Below are 15,564 nucleotides of genomic sequence, written 5' to 3'. Positions count from 1 at the left end.
AGAAATAAGGAAATAACACCTTTATTGGGTTCTATCATCTATTAAAATCAGCAACTATCTGATTTCACAATAAAAGAATTCCCGTACTAGCAATTGTTTCTAACCTCTTCCCATGATTCTGTTACTGGAAATAGCTATTTCACAATCAAGATAGGAGCTCTTGACAATATATAAAACAGGACCCAAGTGGGCAGAGCAGACACCAGAAAGTCATTTGCTTTGCCACCATCTGACTGCCCTTGACCACTTCAGCAGCATGAAAGTGACAGCCTTTGCCCTGCTCTTGACTCTGGCACTTACAACCATCTTCAGTGAGTATCTCCCTCTGCCCTGATACCAAAAGCTCATGTCACCTTCTGCTCACAGAATCCTGGGATATACACAGCACATAGATAATAGGGAAAACTTTGGCAAATGCATTTTTTTGTCCCTACTAATATATCACTAACTGATATAATCTTTGGGCCTGAGTAGACCTAAATGATAAGCTAAGTCCAAATTCTTTTTTTTTTTTTAAAGATTTTATTTATTTATTCATAAGAGACACATGGAGAGAGGTAGAGACATAGGCAGAGGGAGAAGCAGGCTTCCTAAGGGATGCCTGATATGGGACTCAATCCCAGGACCCTAGAACCACGATCTGAGCCAAAGGCAAAGGCTTAACTGAGCAACCCAGGTGCTCAAGGCCAAATTTTTATCCATATAAACACTTTGTATAACTTCTTTGGTAAGCATACATCCAGACTCTGCTTTGATTTTATATCACCATTTCTGGGGACCTCATTTCTTTATAAAACAGTACCATCTATTGTTTGGCAGCATGAACTCTTATTATTTTTCCATTGAGTTGAAATCTGCCTTCTAGAAATTTTCAATGCCCTAGAATTTTCAACTTTCAGTTTTCAACATAATAGCAGACATTCTCTAAATATAAAACCACTTTTTTTTCAATATTTCCTAAGTTCTGTTACGAGGTAGGAAAGAACAAAACTCCTCATTATTATAGTAGCTTCTTTATACTTTTGGCTATGTTCTAATCCCATTCAAAAAAGGGGGAAAAAAACCTATGTTGAGCTTCAACCTTTGATATTATATTGATACACAGTTCTGAAGAGAGTCTTATATTTTTGACAGGCTGAGAGCTGAAACATAAATAAAAGATCTTTTTTTAAACAAGATTAAGTTCTTCTAGAGTTTAATTTGGTTTCTCATCTTTTTCTTACAGATGTAGACTGTACCTCACGCTCTAAACAGGTCAGTACATTCATCTTGATATGAAAGTCCTACTCCTATGTAATTTTAAAGCTAGTATCAACAAGGAAATATTTGCTACTATACAATAAATTGCTACATGTTTGAAGATTTTTTAAGTATCAAAACTGATTTTATTTTAAAAAATCTATTAAGAGATCTTTCTGAAATGGACATAGTAGAACAAAGTTGGTTAGATACCTAGTATCTGAGTTATAAAGTCCTGGGTTTGAATTCCAGCTCCTGGATCATGTGGCCATGGGCAACAATACTTGTTTCATAAGCTTATTGTGAGGATTAAAACCACAGTGTTTGAAGAGAGATGAGCACAGTACCTGGTACCTAGTAAAGCCCAATAAGGACAAGTCATGATTCTTAAAATTGTTAAATGGGACACATACATCTTTGTTCTTTATCTTAGAGAATGAAGATTTTAATTTAACCTTTCCTTTATGATTCATATTAAGTAATAACTATTGTTGAGAAAATCTAGGTGTGGTAGTAAAAACTTTAAACCAGAAATCAAAGCAATTGGGACTCTAGTTAAAGCTCAAAGGCTTTACAGCTGTGTGACTCGGGCCTAGGCAGCTCCTTTCACTTCTTTGGAACTTTTGTTTTACCTATTAAAGAGAATAATAGGGTAAGAGTGTGTAAATTTTGGAGTCAGACAGTCTTAAGTCCAAGCCATCCTTCATGATTTAGCAGCTGCTTGAGAATTTAAAAGGTTAATGAATATGAAGCTTTGGTAGTTTCCTGGTCACCTGGTGACCAGGACATAAGTCCTGGTGTTGGGGTTTGAGCAGGCATGGAGAAGTGAAATCATGCTGGTGTATACTCATCATCATTCCCATTCTTCACTAGATTCCACTAGCCTCTGAGATACTTCTGCCATTTTATCATGGTTACCAATCTTTGTATTGCCAGCCATCACCTCAGCCCTAAAACTTGGAAGGTACATGGCATAGGATACCCAAAAGAATGAATGGATTAATTAATGAAACATAGCTAAAGGGGAAGATTAATTTAACTTGAAGTTTGAGAATATTTCAAGCTATCCAGGTGGAGATATTCAACAATTAGTACAGTATCATATGTGGAACTCTGAGTTGGAAAACCTGTAAATGTAGAGTCTTCTGTGTAGAGCTAGAGTTTGTGTAGTCCTGAAAATAGAGCCAAGGGGTAAAAATAATAGCTAGGATTTTTTCATGAAAGTGCTAAGCATTTTACACATATCTTCTCGATTATATATTTTTTAATCTTACAATATAGTTATTATCACCCTGCCTTTGCAGGTAAAGAAACCGAGGCTTAGAAAATTAAAATGATTGTGCCAGAGTCATATAGTCAGAATTTGAATTCTGATGTGTTTGATTTTGACTGTCCACACTCTTCAATTTGCTTATAGATGAAAACCCCAGAAAACTCTATCTTGGTGATTGCATACTTGCTCCTACAGGGGGCTTTACACTTTGGCTTTGCTCCTGGCTTTTACAACAGTGATTCTCAAATACAATAGTAAAATACATGTCTCTGTCTATGTGCTGGTGAAGTGTATAACAAGTTATTTATTTGTTACTAATAACTTAATGATTAATTAAAATCACTAATCATTAATTGCTAATGATGTGCTAGTTCTTGAAAACTATAGTAGGTATCTCTATAATAAATCTCACACTTATATTCAGATAGAACTTTTTTTTAAGATTTTATTTATTTATGAGAGAGAGAGAGAGAGAGAGAGAGAGAGAGAAGCAGACTCCACACAGAGATCCCGATGCGGGACTCGATCCTAGGACTCCAGGATCACGCCCTGGGTCAAAGGCAGGCGCTAAACTGCTGAGCCACCCAGGGATCCCCCAGATAGAACTTTTTAAGTGAAAGAGAGAAATAGCAGGATGTGCAGAAAACTAACCCCATGGGAATGGTTACATCTGTGAATCTACCATGTGTGTTTTAAATAAATTTTTAATTTTTAGGCAAATTATTTGGTTACAAGCTACCATAAAGAGGTTTATCACATGTAATTTTATATCTAAGAAATCTCTATAATTGATATATTTCAAGGAGGTTGGATGAGGACAATTAGAATAAGAAACCAATGATTTGAGAGCCCTCTAAACTTGCTTGGGAAATCCTAAATCCTGGGAATAAAGATTTGATGGAAGGCTTTTTATATGTATTTCCAGGTTGATTGCAGTAAATTTAAAAAGTTACCACCAGGAGAAGAGAGAATTTGTTATGAAATATATGCACCAATTTGTGGATCTGATGGCAAAACTTATGAAAATGATTGCTTCTTTTGTTCTCAAGTTCAGTAAGTGTTGCAATATTTTTTTTCTATATTTAAGGTGTGATTATGTGTTATGACAAGTATACCTCAGTTAGAAGAAGTGGTTTAGGGCATAATGGATATGTGAATATGATGAGTATGTAGGCTTTGGAGTCTCTAGTGTCTTTGGATCCATCCATATTCTGGTAGAAAGAGTAAATCAAATAATCTAGAATCTCTAAGTTGGAAGGAAATTTGACGGTCATCTAGTTCAACATCCATCTACTAAACTATTGCTTGAATTCCTTCTACAAAAATCTCAAGTCATCCTACAGTGTGTGCTTGATTATTTCCAGGGACAAGGAACATTCCTCCTCCTAGGCATGCCAGTCTATTCATCTGTCAGAATGATCTATATCTATTGTTCAGTTTTAACAATTAAGTTTAGATATGTTAAAGCCCCCTAATTATTGGCACAAAAGGGACCATATCTAAAAATCCTAAAGAAATTGTTCTGTTTCAGAGTATCATTTCTCAACAAAATATATATTGAAGCTATAATAAAAATTAAATTTGAAAATCAAATAGCCAAAAATAGCTTAAAAGTTACAAAGTAATCATCAGAAAGATATGTTAGTATCAGCTTGAAATATATAAGATGGTGCATGAAATACTAGAATGTATAGAAACACATAGATCCTCCTAAGTATTTTCAAAACATACATGAATGAAAACAAACACTTCATACAGATGGCATATTTTTCCTTTTTTTTAAATCAAAAAACAAATTACTTTTTTAAAAAAAAATATTTTATTTATTAGAGAGAGAAAGCAGGAACAGGAGGGAGGGGCAGAGGGAGAGGGAGAGGGAGAAGTAGCCTCCCTGCTGAGCATGGAGCCAGACACAGGCCTTCATCCAAGGACCTTGAAATCATGACATGAGCAGAAGTCAGATGCTTAACTGACTGAGCCACCCAGGCACCTCAGAAAAAAGGTGCCTCTCATTACTTTTATGAGAAATAAATATTTTGTGATAAATGTAAAACGTGACTTTTACAATGAAATCATTTATGTAAAAAGGTTTCTAAATGTGTCTCCTTTAAATAAGAAATTCATTAGATATGTTTTCAGAGGGCAGCCGAGGTGGCTTAGCAGTTTAGCACAACCTTCAGCCCAGTGTGTGATCCTGGAGACTTGGGATCGAGTCCCTGCATGGAGCCTGATGCTCCCTCTGCCTGTGTCTCTGCCTCTCTCTCTCTCTCTCTCTGTGTCTTTCCTGAACAAATAAATAAAATCTTTTTTTTAAAAAAAAAGATGTTTTCAGGGACATATACTGATTGGTATATATTGCGAGCATTATCCTTACATAACCAACACTAGTTGCTAAAATATTTCTAAATTGCAATCACTCCCTCCTTTTTTTTTTTTTTTTAAAGATTTTATTTCTTTATTTGAGTGAGAGAGAGAACGAGAGAGAGAGAGAGAGAGCATGAGTGGGAAGGAAGGGCAGAGGGAGAGAGAGAAGGAGAAGCAGGGAGCCTGACTTAGGGTTCAATTGCAAGACCCTGGGATCATGAACTGAGCCAAAGGCAGAGGCTTAGCCAACTGAGTCACCCAGGTGCCCCAGTCACTTCCTCCTAAAAACATCAATAAGTGAACTGACCTGAGTACCTGGGTGGGGTGAGGGGAGGAGTTCATTAGTGAATGGTAATTAGTCCCGGATGCTAATAAAATGTTTATGGCTTTAGCATTTTCATTTTTTTCCTTTTTTCTCTTCACAGAAAAACTGACAACAAACTTAAATTTGTACATTTTGGAAAGTGTTGAATCTATCTTGTGATTCCAGTTCACACAAAAACACACTTACTTCTCCCATATAACCTATGCTGTGTTGCCTAATCTTGTCACTAGTATGTCCTGATTTCTTTGTAGAATAAAGTAGACCTATGTGAAATAAATACATGTCTGACTCTTTGTTTAGGAGTTGAATCTTCCAGATTTGTTTCACTTTTGGGTGATGTTTAATGGACTACCTTAGGGCCATATCCTGGGGGGAAAAGGGGTTAACTAAGACCAGTAGTGGGAACCAGAAAATCAAAGGATTTGAATCTGATGCCTTCTTCTTGCCCAGGCTAGGAAAACACCACATGTGCATAACTTAGTTCTTGAGTATTCCTGAAACATAAACAGAAAAAAAAAAAAAAAATCTTCAAGTACAAGAATCAGGAAATACTATTTTGCTAGATGTTTCTTGTGTTTAAGACACTGAAAGTTATCCTAGATTGAGATAGTTCTTTATTTTCTACCAGAATACATGTTTGTAAAATGTGGCTAGTCAAAAGTGCCCAGTAAACCTGTATAAATTCCCATGAAGTAGTTGATGTCTTCCATGGGACTTTTTTTTCCCTAAAGTTTGATATCAGATCTAGAATCTGAAACTTATCTAATCTCACTATTTATTACATGGTCCCAAAAAACATATTATTATATGTTCCAAAGATCGCACTGTCTATTCCAAAGAACAGAGAGTAAGCCTTGCACATCTTTGTAATCCATTTGTGCATCTCTGCAATTAACACACACTTATTAATGCCTACTTTGTGTCAGTATCTGTGATAGGCTTTGGAGGATACAATGATAAATAGAATAGACTTGACCTTGCCCTCTTGGAGCTTATATTCTGTGGAAGAAATTGCCATACTTAGTATAGTACCTTGCATAGAACTGATGTTATGCAAATATGTTTATTAACATTGAATCAAAATTAAGCAACATTTCAATTATAGAAACAAATTATGCATGCATCTAACATGAAAATCTAAGAGAGATTCTCTGCAAAGAGGAAGAAAGAGAAAATTGAGTCAAGTCCTTTTGAGCTGTGTTCTTATCTCACAAATCCATTAGAGATTCAGACACCAAGACTGACCATCAAAATAACCTTTGCTAATTTCCAAAGAATTCAAGTACAATGATATTCTTTGTGGTGATTTATTTTCTTTTGTCTTCTCTTTCACTTTTTGTTGTTGCTGTTGTTTCCTGAATGATCTAAGACCATCACTAGGATTACTTAAAAGCATTATTCAAAGAAACAGAAAATATTGACTTAAACTTCATTTGTCTTTTCACCGAATATTAAATATCCACTCTTTGTTAGATGCTAGAAATGCATCAATGAGCATACAAATATAAAAATTCATCCTTCCTTTATGAAGCTTTAAAATTGCATAGGAAGGGATCCCTGGGTGGCGCAGCGGTTTAGCGCCTGCCTTTGGCCCAGGGCGCGATCCTGGAGACCCGGGATCGAATCCCACATCGGGCTCCCGGTGCATGGAGCCTGCTTCTCCCTCTGCCTGTGAATCTGCCTCTCTCTCTCTCTGTGACTATCATAAATAAATAAAAATTAAAAAAAAATTAAAATTGCATAGGAAGAATTATATTAATAAAATATCAATCATATATATATATATATATACATGTATATAACATATGTATAAGTTAGACTAACTAGGGCAATCAGGAAAGGCCTCCCCAATTCCTGAGGTGATTTATAAGCAGAAGCCTAAATTATGGGTAGAAGTTAGGCAAGGAACACAAGGGCAGGAGTTGAGATGGGTGGAATGAGGAGGCAGTAGCCATGGGTTGAGAAGTGAGAAGTGTCATTCCAAGTAAAGGGAATAGCAGGAGACTGCGACATAACAAACTAGCAAAGTTATTGGCCAGTTCATGTTTTCCAGCCACTCTGCCTCCCAAGCCTCCTTACTATTCACTGCCCACCATCTATTTCCAACCGTCTCCAGAGTGATATTTCTCAAACACAGATCTTATCTTGTCCCTGCTAAAATCACTTTGGTGAGTCTCTCTCCCTACAAGTCCATCAGTGCTAGCCTCGCTCTCCAGCCTCATCTCTCTCCATTCCACATTATGAAATGGACCATTCTCAGAACCTTCCATGCACTTGGCAATTGTGCATATGCTGGTCCCTCTTCCTGCAATTCTATTTCCCATTTCTCCTTTCACTGATTTCCTCTCATTAAAAAGATTCATCCCTAATGCTATCTTCCCTAAAAAGCTCCTATGTATTCTCTAATGAGTGTCTCCTATGCATTCATTCATTCATGTAATCCTCCCAGGTTATCAAGCATCATAGTATATTCTCATTAATTTGTAAGCATCTGTCTTTTCTGCTATATTGTGAGATCACAGCTGGCATGCTGCAGGCGTTTGGTGAATGCTTAATAAATTAACTGAATTAAATTAAGATGAATTGAATTTGACTTCTAACAACATGTAAGCAAGGAAACCACAGTGTCTTATCCCAGATAATCCCGAAATCAGATGTCACCTTCTGATCCAACTCTGTCACTAGACTATATGGCATCTGTTTACATTCTGTATCAACCCAAATTCTGAATGCTTCTTCAAGTTCCCATAAAAAGAATCCACAGACATACAAATAAGAAAGAGGGATGATTGCTTTTCCAGAAATTGTGGAAGAGTAATTTATATGGCAGTCACCTTGCTCACCACCGACAGCCTAAAACTCCCCATTACATTCCTGTCCTCAACAGTCATCTTTTGCAACACCACTTCGTAAATCCTTGTCATTTGTAACATGAAAAGAAAACTGCCATAACATTTTAAAGATACATAAATAAAAGAAAAGGAAAACAATTAAAGCCATTTGTTAAAACTGGTTGCTAGGACAGAAACCTACTCACATTCTAAGAAATCTCACTCTGTGTCATTTTTAATTAGTTCTTCCTTACAGTTCAGCAAAGCAGGCACTACTCAGCCAATAAACCAGTCTTTCTGGAACAGGTAATTCCTGTCTCTCTCAGAGAACAAAGGGAAGCTGAAACATTGACTTTGGAATTTTAATTAATGATAATAGTACAGATCAAGGAAGTGGAAGCCAGATCTACAAAAACATTCCTTAACAAAACCTATATCCAGGGACACATCCAGAAAACCTTTCAGAATTTCTTAAGAAAAGGAACTCTGAGTCAATTGAAATTAAGCTTTTTTTATGAGTTCCTGCTGAAACGCTGGAAGAGAACTACTGAAGTTGTGAAAGATGCCTCTGGGGAGCTCAGGAAACTATCTGATCGATAGTTCCACTTGCCAGACTCCTAGGCGCTGATTCCCTGGGATATGAGTCATTTAATGCTCAAAAATAGGCTCTGTGGTTTAAACAGCGAAGTCCAGGAGCAGCTTAGCCCTCTGTAACTGACTCATCAAGAGGAAGCCTGGCTTCTGGGTTTCATTCTTTTTATTCCCCATTGTTCCAGAATCTCAGTCCATAAGCCCAAGATCCCCGTTCTGACCAAGGCAGCTTCCCCAGCCTGTAGCCCTACTCCGCAACGTGTCCAGCATCCCATCCATCTGGTCTTGCACTTCTAGTCTGTGCTCTTTGCAGCTCTCCTTCTCTCCCTTCTACCTGTTCCAGAAATGGAGCCCAGTGTCAGACACCCTAAAATATTGGCTGACATCTATTATGCCAGTCACATCCCTGGTTGCCCTGTCTCTGTTTGGGCTGCCTATCTGGGCTCTGGTCAGTTCCTTCTCATTTATCTATGAAGCCCATGATTGGCAGAACCACCAACCCCTTGAGATATTGACGTGTCTTCCATGTCAGATGAAATTATTTGTGAAACCTCTATAATATAATGGTCAAGAAGGTGATCATTTGGCAATCTATATGATTATTGAATCTTTATGTTGCATATCTAAAACTCATATGTTATATGTCAATTATATCTCAAATTTTTAAAAATTCCAAAACAAAAAAGAGGAAAAAAAAAACCTAAAGGAATTAAAAAAAAAAAAAAAAAGGGATATGAGGCTTTGGGGACAGAGAGCCCTAGGATTAAATCTAGATTTGCCACTTCTGAGTAACCTTGAATTACTGGTTGAACCTGAGTTTTAGTTCCTGCATTTCAAAGTAGAGGCAGCAAGAGTTCCTTATGGACTGGCATGAATCAACATCTACACACAATACATAATACTGTTGTGGGCACATAATTAGCAAACAGTAAGTGATTGATTTCCAAAACAGAAACAACAAAAATCTGTGGTCATCCTAATTTTGTCCCCTAAACACAATGGGTAGGTTCTGGCTTTTCATTGTCTTCTGCCTAATTCCACCTTAGCATAAACCCACTCCTGCCTAACTCGGCCTGAAAGAACACTACGTACCTCCTGTTAGAGTAGATCATCACTGTTAGAGCCACAGAAGGCAGCAGAGTGGTTTGACTGCAATGAAAATATACTCCCATCTGGGACCTTGGTAAGAGGTTTTTTTTTTTTTTTAATTATCCTCATTTTTGGTTTAAGAAAAAAGGACAGAGGAAAGAAAAAGAAAAAATATGCATCTTCTAGTTTGGAGTCTCCTGAGAACAGGAGATTGTGTCCTCTTTATCGTTATGTCTAAAATGGATATTTATTTGTTTCTCCATGTCATGCCTGACATACATATGTAATTTTTAAATTATCAGGGGGAAAAAATGAAAACCAACTTAGGTCAATTATACTCAAAGCCACGTATTCAACATCCTAATGGCATGAAGAGCTCCAAACTAAATTCTACATTGCCTGCAAATGACAAGAGAAAATAGCAAAGGGCAGAGAACAGGAAAATAAACTTAATTCCTCACAGCTGGAGAAATGTTTCTAGACTGTGGTTGCATGAGGGTCTTTGCCAGAGGAGAGGAAGATGAGGGTGCAGTAGAGCTGGCAGCCTGAGTTGCAGCAAAAAATGGGAGTTAGGGAAGGGGCACATAAAAAGTTTTAATGACAGAACTTGTGGCTATTTCTCAAACTGTCTGATAGACGTATGAGCATTTGTGTTGCTGTTAGTTTTAAACTATACTTGTATATTATACACACTCTTTTGTATATTTGACATATGACAAAATAAAGAAAAGATGGGTAAGGAGGGAAGTCGATGTTCTCCGGTATAAATTGGCTGTGAATTTGAGATTTGCTAAGTGAAAAGTATCAAGAGGTTTGCCTTTATGGCATTCTCTTCCTTCCCCAGTATCTACAGGCTTCTTTGACATGTTTTCCTCAAGGACAGAGTCTTACTTTCTCTTCTCCTAAAATAGTGCTGAAGTGACCAAGACTAGCCCATCGTGGGGCCCAAATAATAGAGAGAGGGATACAGGCTGGAGTAGGGCCCTATGTTACTCAATTGGCATGAATATTTCCACTTTTGCATTGAAACTTCCCATGAAGAAAAAAGCACAAAATACAGAATATTCATGGTATGGTACATAATATTAACATAATAAACTCAATAAGAATTATTATCACAGTTTAAAAATATAAAACACTGGTGGCTACAATCCTTATGCAATGCAAAAATTGCCTTTATAGGCCTCCTAACAGGTATTTTTTTTCTTTTTTTTTAATTTTTATTTATTTATGATAGTCACAGAGAGAGAGAGAGAGAGAGAGAGAGAGAGGCAGAGACACAGGCAGAGGGAGAAGCAGGCTCCATGCACCGGGAGCCCGATGTGGGATTCGATCCCGGGTCTCCAGGATCGCGCCCTGGGCCAAAGGCAGGCGCTAAACCGCTGCGCCACCCAGGGATCCCCTAACAGGTATTCATGCAGCTTCTTGTTGGATCTATTGGGTGAGAATGCCATTATTAATGGGGACCTCTATTAAGGTTTTGTATTTTTATCAAGCTTAGATTTACTTAGGAAAAATTAGGAGAGTAAATAGTATGAGCTTAGAGCCACAGAGAAAAACTATAACTGTGAACTCTTTCAATATTTTTAAGATAGTTCTTTATACTTTCTGAGTTTACTAATATTAGTTGAAGAAAACCTTGGGCCATGTCCTATACTAAATGCTTTATATCATGATCTCATTTAATTCATAAAATAACCCTAGTAATAAATGTATGTGAATACAAATTAGGGTATTTATAGTATTTACCATGGTAAATCTGGCACCTAATTTATTTCTAGAGCATGATTGGAGCTCAGAAAAATAAAAAAAAAATAGTAAGTTAAGGAATGAATCTGCATTTTTCCCACTTAAGAAAAACAAAGTTCAGTGAAGACAGATATGCAGTTCAATACGAGTAAGAAATGGTAGAGTTATGATTGATAAGAGCTCTGTTTGACCCTATAGCTCAAGTCCTTAAACACTATGCTCCCTTAACACTTAAACTATGCTCCTTAGGCAGTATCATAATCCCTATCCCCAGAACAGCCCATCCAGACAGATTCTGGCTGTTTTTACTCTCTCACAAGGAGATAAATGTGAGTTCTCCACTGCACAGCATTTCAAGGCCAAGGGCCCTATGTCCACTGGTGTTGTAGAGAATGCTTGCTAGCCTGTGAGCTCTAAAGTCAAGAAGAGCTGCCAACGACCTTTTCATAGAGCCATAGAATGGCTCTTCAAAATCTTCATTTTGCATAGTTGAGTCCTTGTAGTACTTAGCAAATAGTACACATAAAGAATGTTTCACTTTGTTAAGTTACTTCCTAATATTTGGCACTATAAGAAGTGCAAATGCTATCCTTCCCTTTGGACAATGGCAGTGCAGTTGATGGTATCACTAGCTAAGTATACCCCCAATACTGAATGCAATGGAGGTCTTTAGCTCTTGGTCCATCAAACTCTACTTGGCTTCTAAAGTTTAGTCCTACTTGGAGACAAAGCAATCATGGACAAAGCATAGGAACAGCCCAGCTTCTGCACCATTGGATTCTTAAGATATCCACATGGACCCCCATTCTTGGTTTGAGGATGCTGGTGATCTTCCCCTTAGGAAACCTGAATAAGTAGCTCTCAACAGAGAACAGGTATATTTCCAATAGACAGTCAGCTAACTTTCCCATTAGCTCTACTTGTACCATAAAATCTGGGGTTCCCAAGAAAGCCATAGAGCATGGATTATTGCATAAGTCTTGCCAACTGAGATCAGTGAATGGATTCCTCTGCTCTACGTCCAGTCTGGAACCAGGTCTGGGAGACTTTCAGTTGATGTGAACCCTGGGTAAAGGGCTAAGACACCTAGTGCCGATAGCCTTACTTATCGCTGCATCAGACTCACATGAAAATGGCTCTATTGCAAAAAAATGAGTACTAAACCAAGGAACCTATCTTTAAAACTTATTTTAAACATTTACTGGTTCTGAGATCTTGAACCAGTTACTAATTTCATTAAGACCCAGTTTTTTTCTTCATAAAGATGATGATACCCATCTTAGACAAATACGTGAATCAAACAGTATATGCAAAAGCACTAAAATAGTTTATGCACCATCCAAACGTAAATTAGCATTAATTTAGGTTACATTATGTAATCCTTTCACAAGGAAACTTTTCCCATGATTCATTGAATTTTTTAAACCTGTTCTAGGGCTCTGGAAAGTAGCCATTTCTTAATAGGATGACACATCTGGCCAGGATATAATGCAAGCCTCAATGGGCTAGGCTGATAATAGTAGGTCACTTCTATTGTCTCCACCTTACAGCCCTTGGCTGCTTTCAGCAGCATGGGAGCAAATAGCTCCTTATTATCCTAGAAACTGTGCCCAGGAAATTCTGAGACTTACTCATCTTAAAGATAAAGCAAGTCTGTTTTTGTTTTAATGCATTTTTCTCGATCCAGGGAGAAATCATTGAATCACATAATCTCAGAATTAGAGTGGCTATAAGCTCATCTAACCCAACTGTCAGAAAGCTTCCTGTGAGATCTCTGAGAAGCAATCACCATCCAGCTTCTACTTTGATACAAAAACTCCCTTGTCAAAAAGACAGTTCATTCTTGATCTATTTGAATCAATAGAATATTCTTACTTTGAGTAGAAATCAACATTGACCAACTTGCCATTTATGACTGACACAAGATTTAAGAATTGTGAAATTATATCATTTATCTGTCCATTCCATATTTATAGAGTACTGGCTATGGCCTGGCATCATTTAATAAACAAATTCTCATTATAATCCCCTTTTTAGTCTTGGGTCCTTTTTCTTGCACTACATTCTCACTTTAGAAGAGCAATCATAGCATCACCACTCTCTCTGAGTGAGTCTAAACTGATTAATTTGATTTGAAGCCTTGATGGGAACCCCATGTCAGCTGGCACAGATGAGGAAGCAAAGCAAAAGTCCAATATACCTCCCTAACATTAGTTTTGATTAAAGAAAATGGTCATTTCACAACATATGGTATAGAATTACTACTCTTATATAATCTCATAATTGGGATGAATTTTTCTATCTCAAAATTAAAAGCTCTGCCATACATCTTTTAATATGTAAAAGATATGATTTAGATCATTTATCTAGAATTATCAGAGATAAATCTTATATGCCACATAATTTTGTTATGTACCTGAGTATTTACCCTATTAAGTGTCAAAGTTGATTTTATTGAAAGAATTCTAGATTCAAACCATTATTAAATGCAGTCAATGTAGTATAGCGTCCAAGTGCACTGGCTTTAGAGTCAGAAAGAATTGTTAGTTCCCAGCTTTGTTGATGTGTGACAAGGACACATTATTTTAATTTTCTGGACCTGTTTATTTATTTACACAATGAGAATAATTATATTTACCTCATTGAATTGCTATGAACATAAATGCTATAATTTTTGCAATAGGCTATAGCCCTTTGTACATAGTAAAAATTCTAGAACATTTAGAAAGTATAATTATAAAATGCCATGTTTCTTTATTTATTCATCAGTGGATAAAGAATGTGATCTGATCTTTTTATTTTGATTCAGTATGAAAATTATTAATATTCTTTAGAGACTTCTCATACACAGTAATAAAAACTTTCAACTAATGGGCAGGCAATGTAAGTGACACTTTAAATTCCCTTTGAGGCTGTGCCTCATAAGTGAAAGAGAATAATAAATTAGCATAGAAATGAAGAATATGTACTTTGAAGTCACAGACTTGGGTTCCAGTAATATGCTTATCAATTACTAGCTATATGATTTTAGAAAACGCACTTTTTTTCTGTTTAGGTTTCCTTTTTTAAAGGAAATGTTAATAGTGTCTACCTCAAAAGATTGCAAGAGTTAAAAGGTAAACCACATTCAGGGTACTCAGGGGGTTTCTGGCAATTATCCAGGAGTTCCATAGATCTCAACTATTGTTGATCTATGCCTTCCTACGAAGCATGTAGGCTGATATGATGCAAAAGGGGTGACAAAAGAGTGTGAGATGAATAGGTAAGCCTGTGTTGTGAAATAAATAAGATTTTCTGAGTAAACCGTGAGAGGCAGTAGAGTACATGATGTACGCATCAAAATACATTACCCTGACTTAGGTGAAGAGTTCACTGAACATGAAGCAAGCAGTATTTGGTTGAGAAGAGAGGATAGAGTTTGGGTCATTCCTTAGACTATGAAGGTCCCCCAGGGTAGTGAAGACCAAAATGTACAGTGTTGAGCCACTCAGCCTCCATCTTGCAACACCTAGCATCATAAGCAGGCAGCGTCTAAACATATCTGTGCCTCAAAACATCACTTTCCAACAAGAATGTCAGAAGGAGTAATTACAGCAAATATTTAAAGACCATTTTATCTGCCATCTACTATTCTAAGTCCTTTGTTTATGCAAACTCACTTAATATTATTAAGAACTATATGAAATAGGTACTTCCACCCCCATTTTGCAGATGGAAATGGCATTGGAATTAGAGCCAAAACATGGATTAAGGACTGTCTGTGTCGTGGACTCTGGGCCAGTTAATTTAGCTTTCTGAGTCAGAAGTCATCAATTGGCAAAAATGCAAATAGAAGTAACCGCACTTCATTGAGTTGAAAAGAGGGTCCTGTCAGAACGTATGTGATAGAAAGAGTGTGGTGGGAAGGGCACCAGTGCTCATGTAAAAGAGTGTTGGCCTCAAATCCACCTCAGCTTATTACCATAAACCAGTCACTTGTCATCTCAGAATGGCTGCCACATTTTAAAAATAGGAATAATAGCCAGGCCCATTCATAATACTTGGGGCCTCAGGGCTAGAATTAAAATGGAAGCCAATGTACTACATGTCTACAATGCACTTAG

At 37.0% G+C, this 15,564-nt stretch overlaps 2 protein-coding genes across 2 annotated transcripts in view; one reads left to right on the top strand and one right to left on the bottom strand.

The window, feature by feature from the left end:
- The window catches only part of LOC140632512 (sperm-associated acrosin inhibitor-like), a 124,278-nt gene that overhangs the window by 81,019 nt on the left and 27,695 nt on the right, over window positions 1–15,564 (bottom strand). The gene's annotated exons all lie outside the window — the stretch shown is intronic.
- Window positions 178–5,478, top strand: SPINK9 (serine peptidase inhibitor Kazal type 9). The gene is made up of 4 exons (XM_072824612.1): window positions 178–311; window positions 1,226–1,254; window positions 3,438–3,565; window positions 5,302–5,478. Exons 1-4 carry the CDS (start codon window positions 257–259, stop codon window positions 5,345–5,347), a joined length of 258 nt encoding a protein of 85 aa, XP_072680713.1. The 5' UTR covers window positions 178–256; the 3' UTR covers window positions 5,348–5,478.

This window comes from Canis lupus, chromosome 4 (assembly GCF_048164855.1).
Source record: "Canis lupus baileyi chromosome 4, mCanLup2.hap1, whole genome shotgun sequence".
NCBI classification, from domain to species: Eukaryota; Metazoa; Chordata; class Mammalia; order Carnivora; family Canidae; genus Canis; species Canis lupus.
Note: the sequence above shows the minus strand (reverse complement) of the source record. Positions and strands in the feature narration are given on the sequence as shown.

Excerpts from the sequence above, each read along its gene's own strand:
- SPINK9 (XM_072824612.1), top strand. The coding sequence starts at position 257 with ATGAAAGTGACAGCCTTTGCCCTGCTCTTGACTCTGGCACTTACAACC. Across the intron at positions 1,255-3,437 it reads GTACCTCACGCTCTAAACAG|GTTGATTGCAGTAAATTTAA; the intron begins GTCAGTACATTC and ends ATGTATTTCCAG. Across the intron at positions 3,566-5,301 it reads TTCTTTTGTTCTCAAGTTCA|AAAAACTGACAACAAACTTA; the intron begins GTAAGTGTTGCA and ends TTCTCTTCACAG.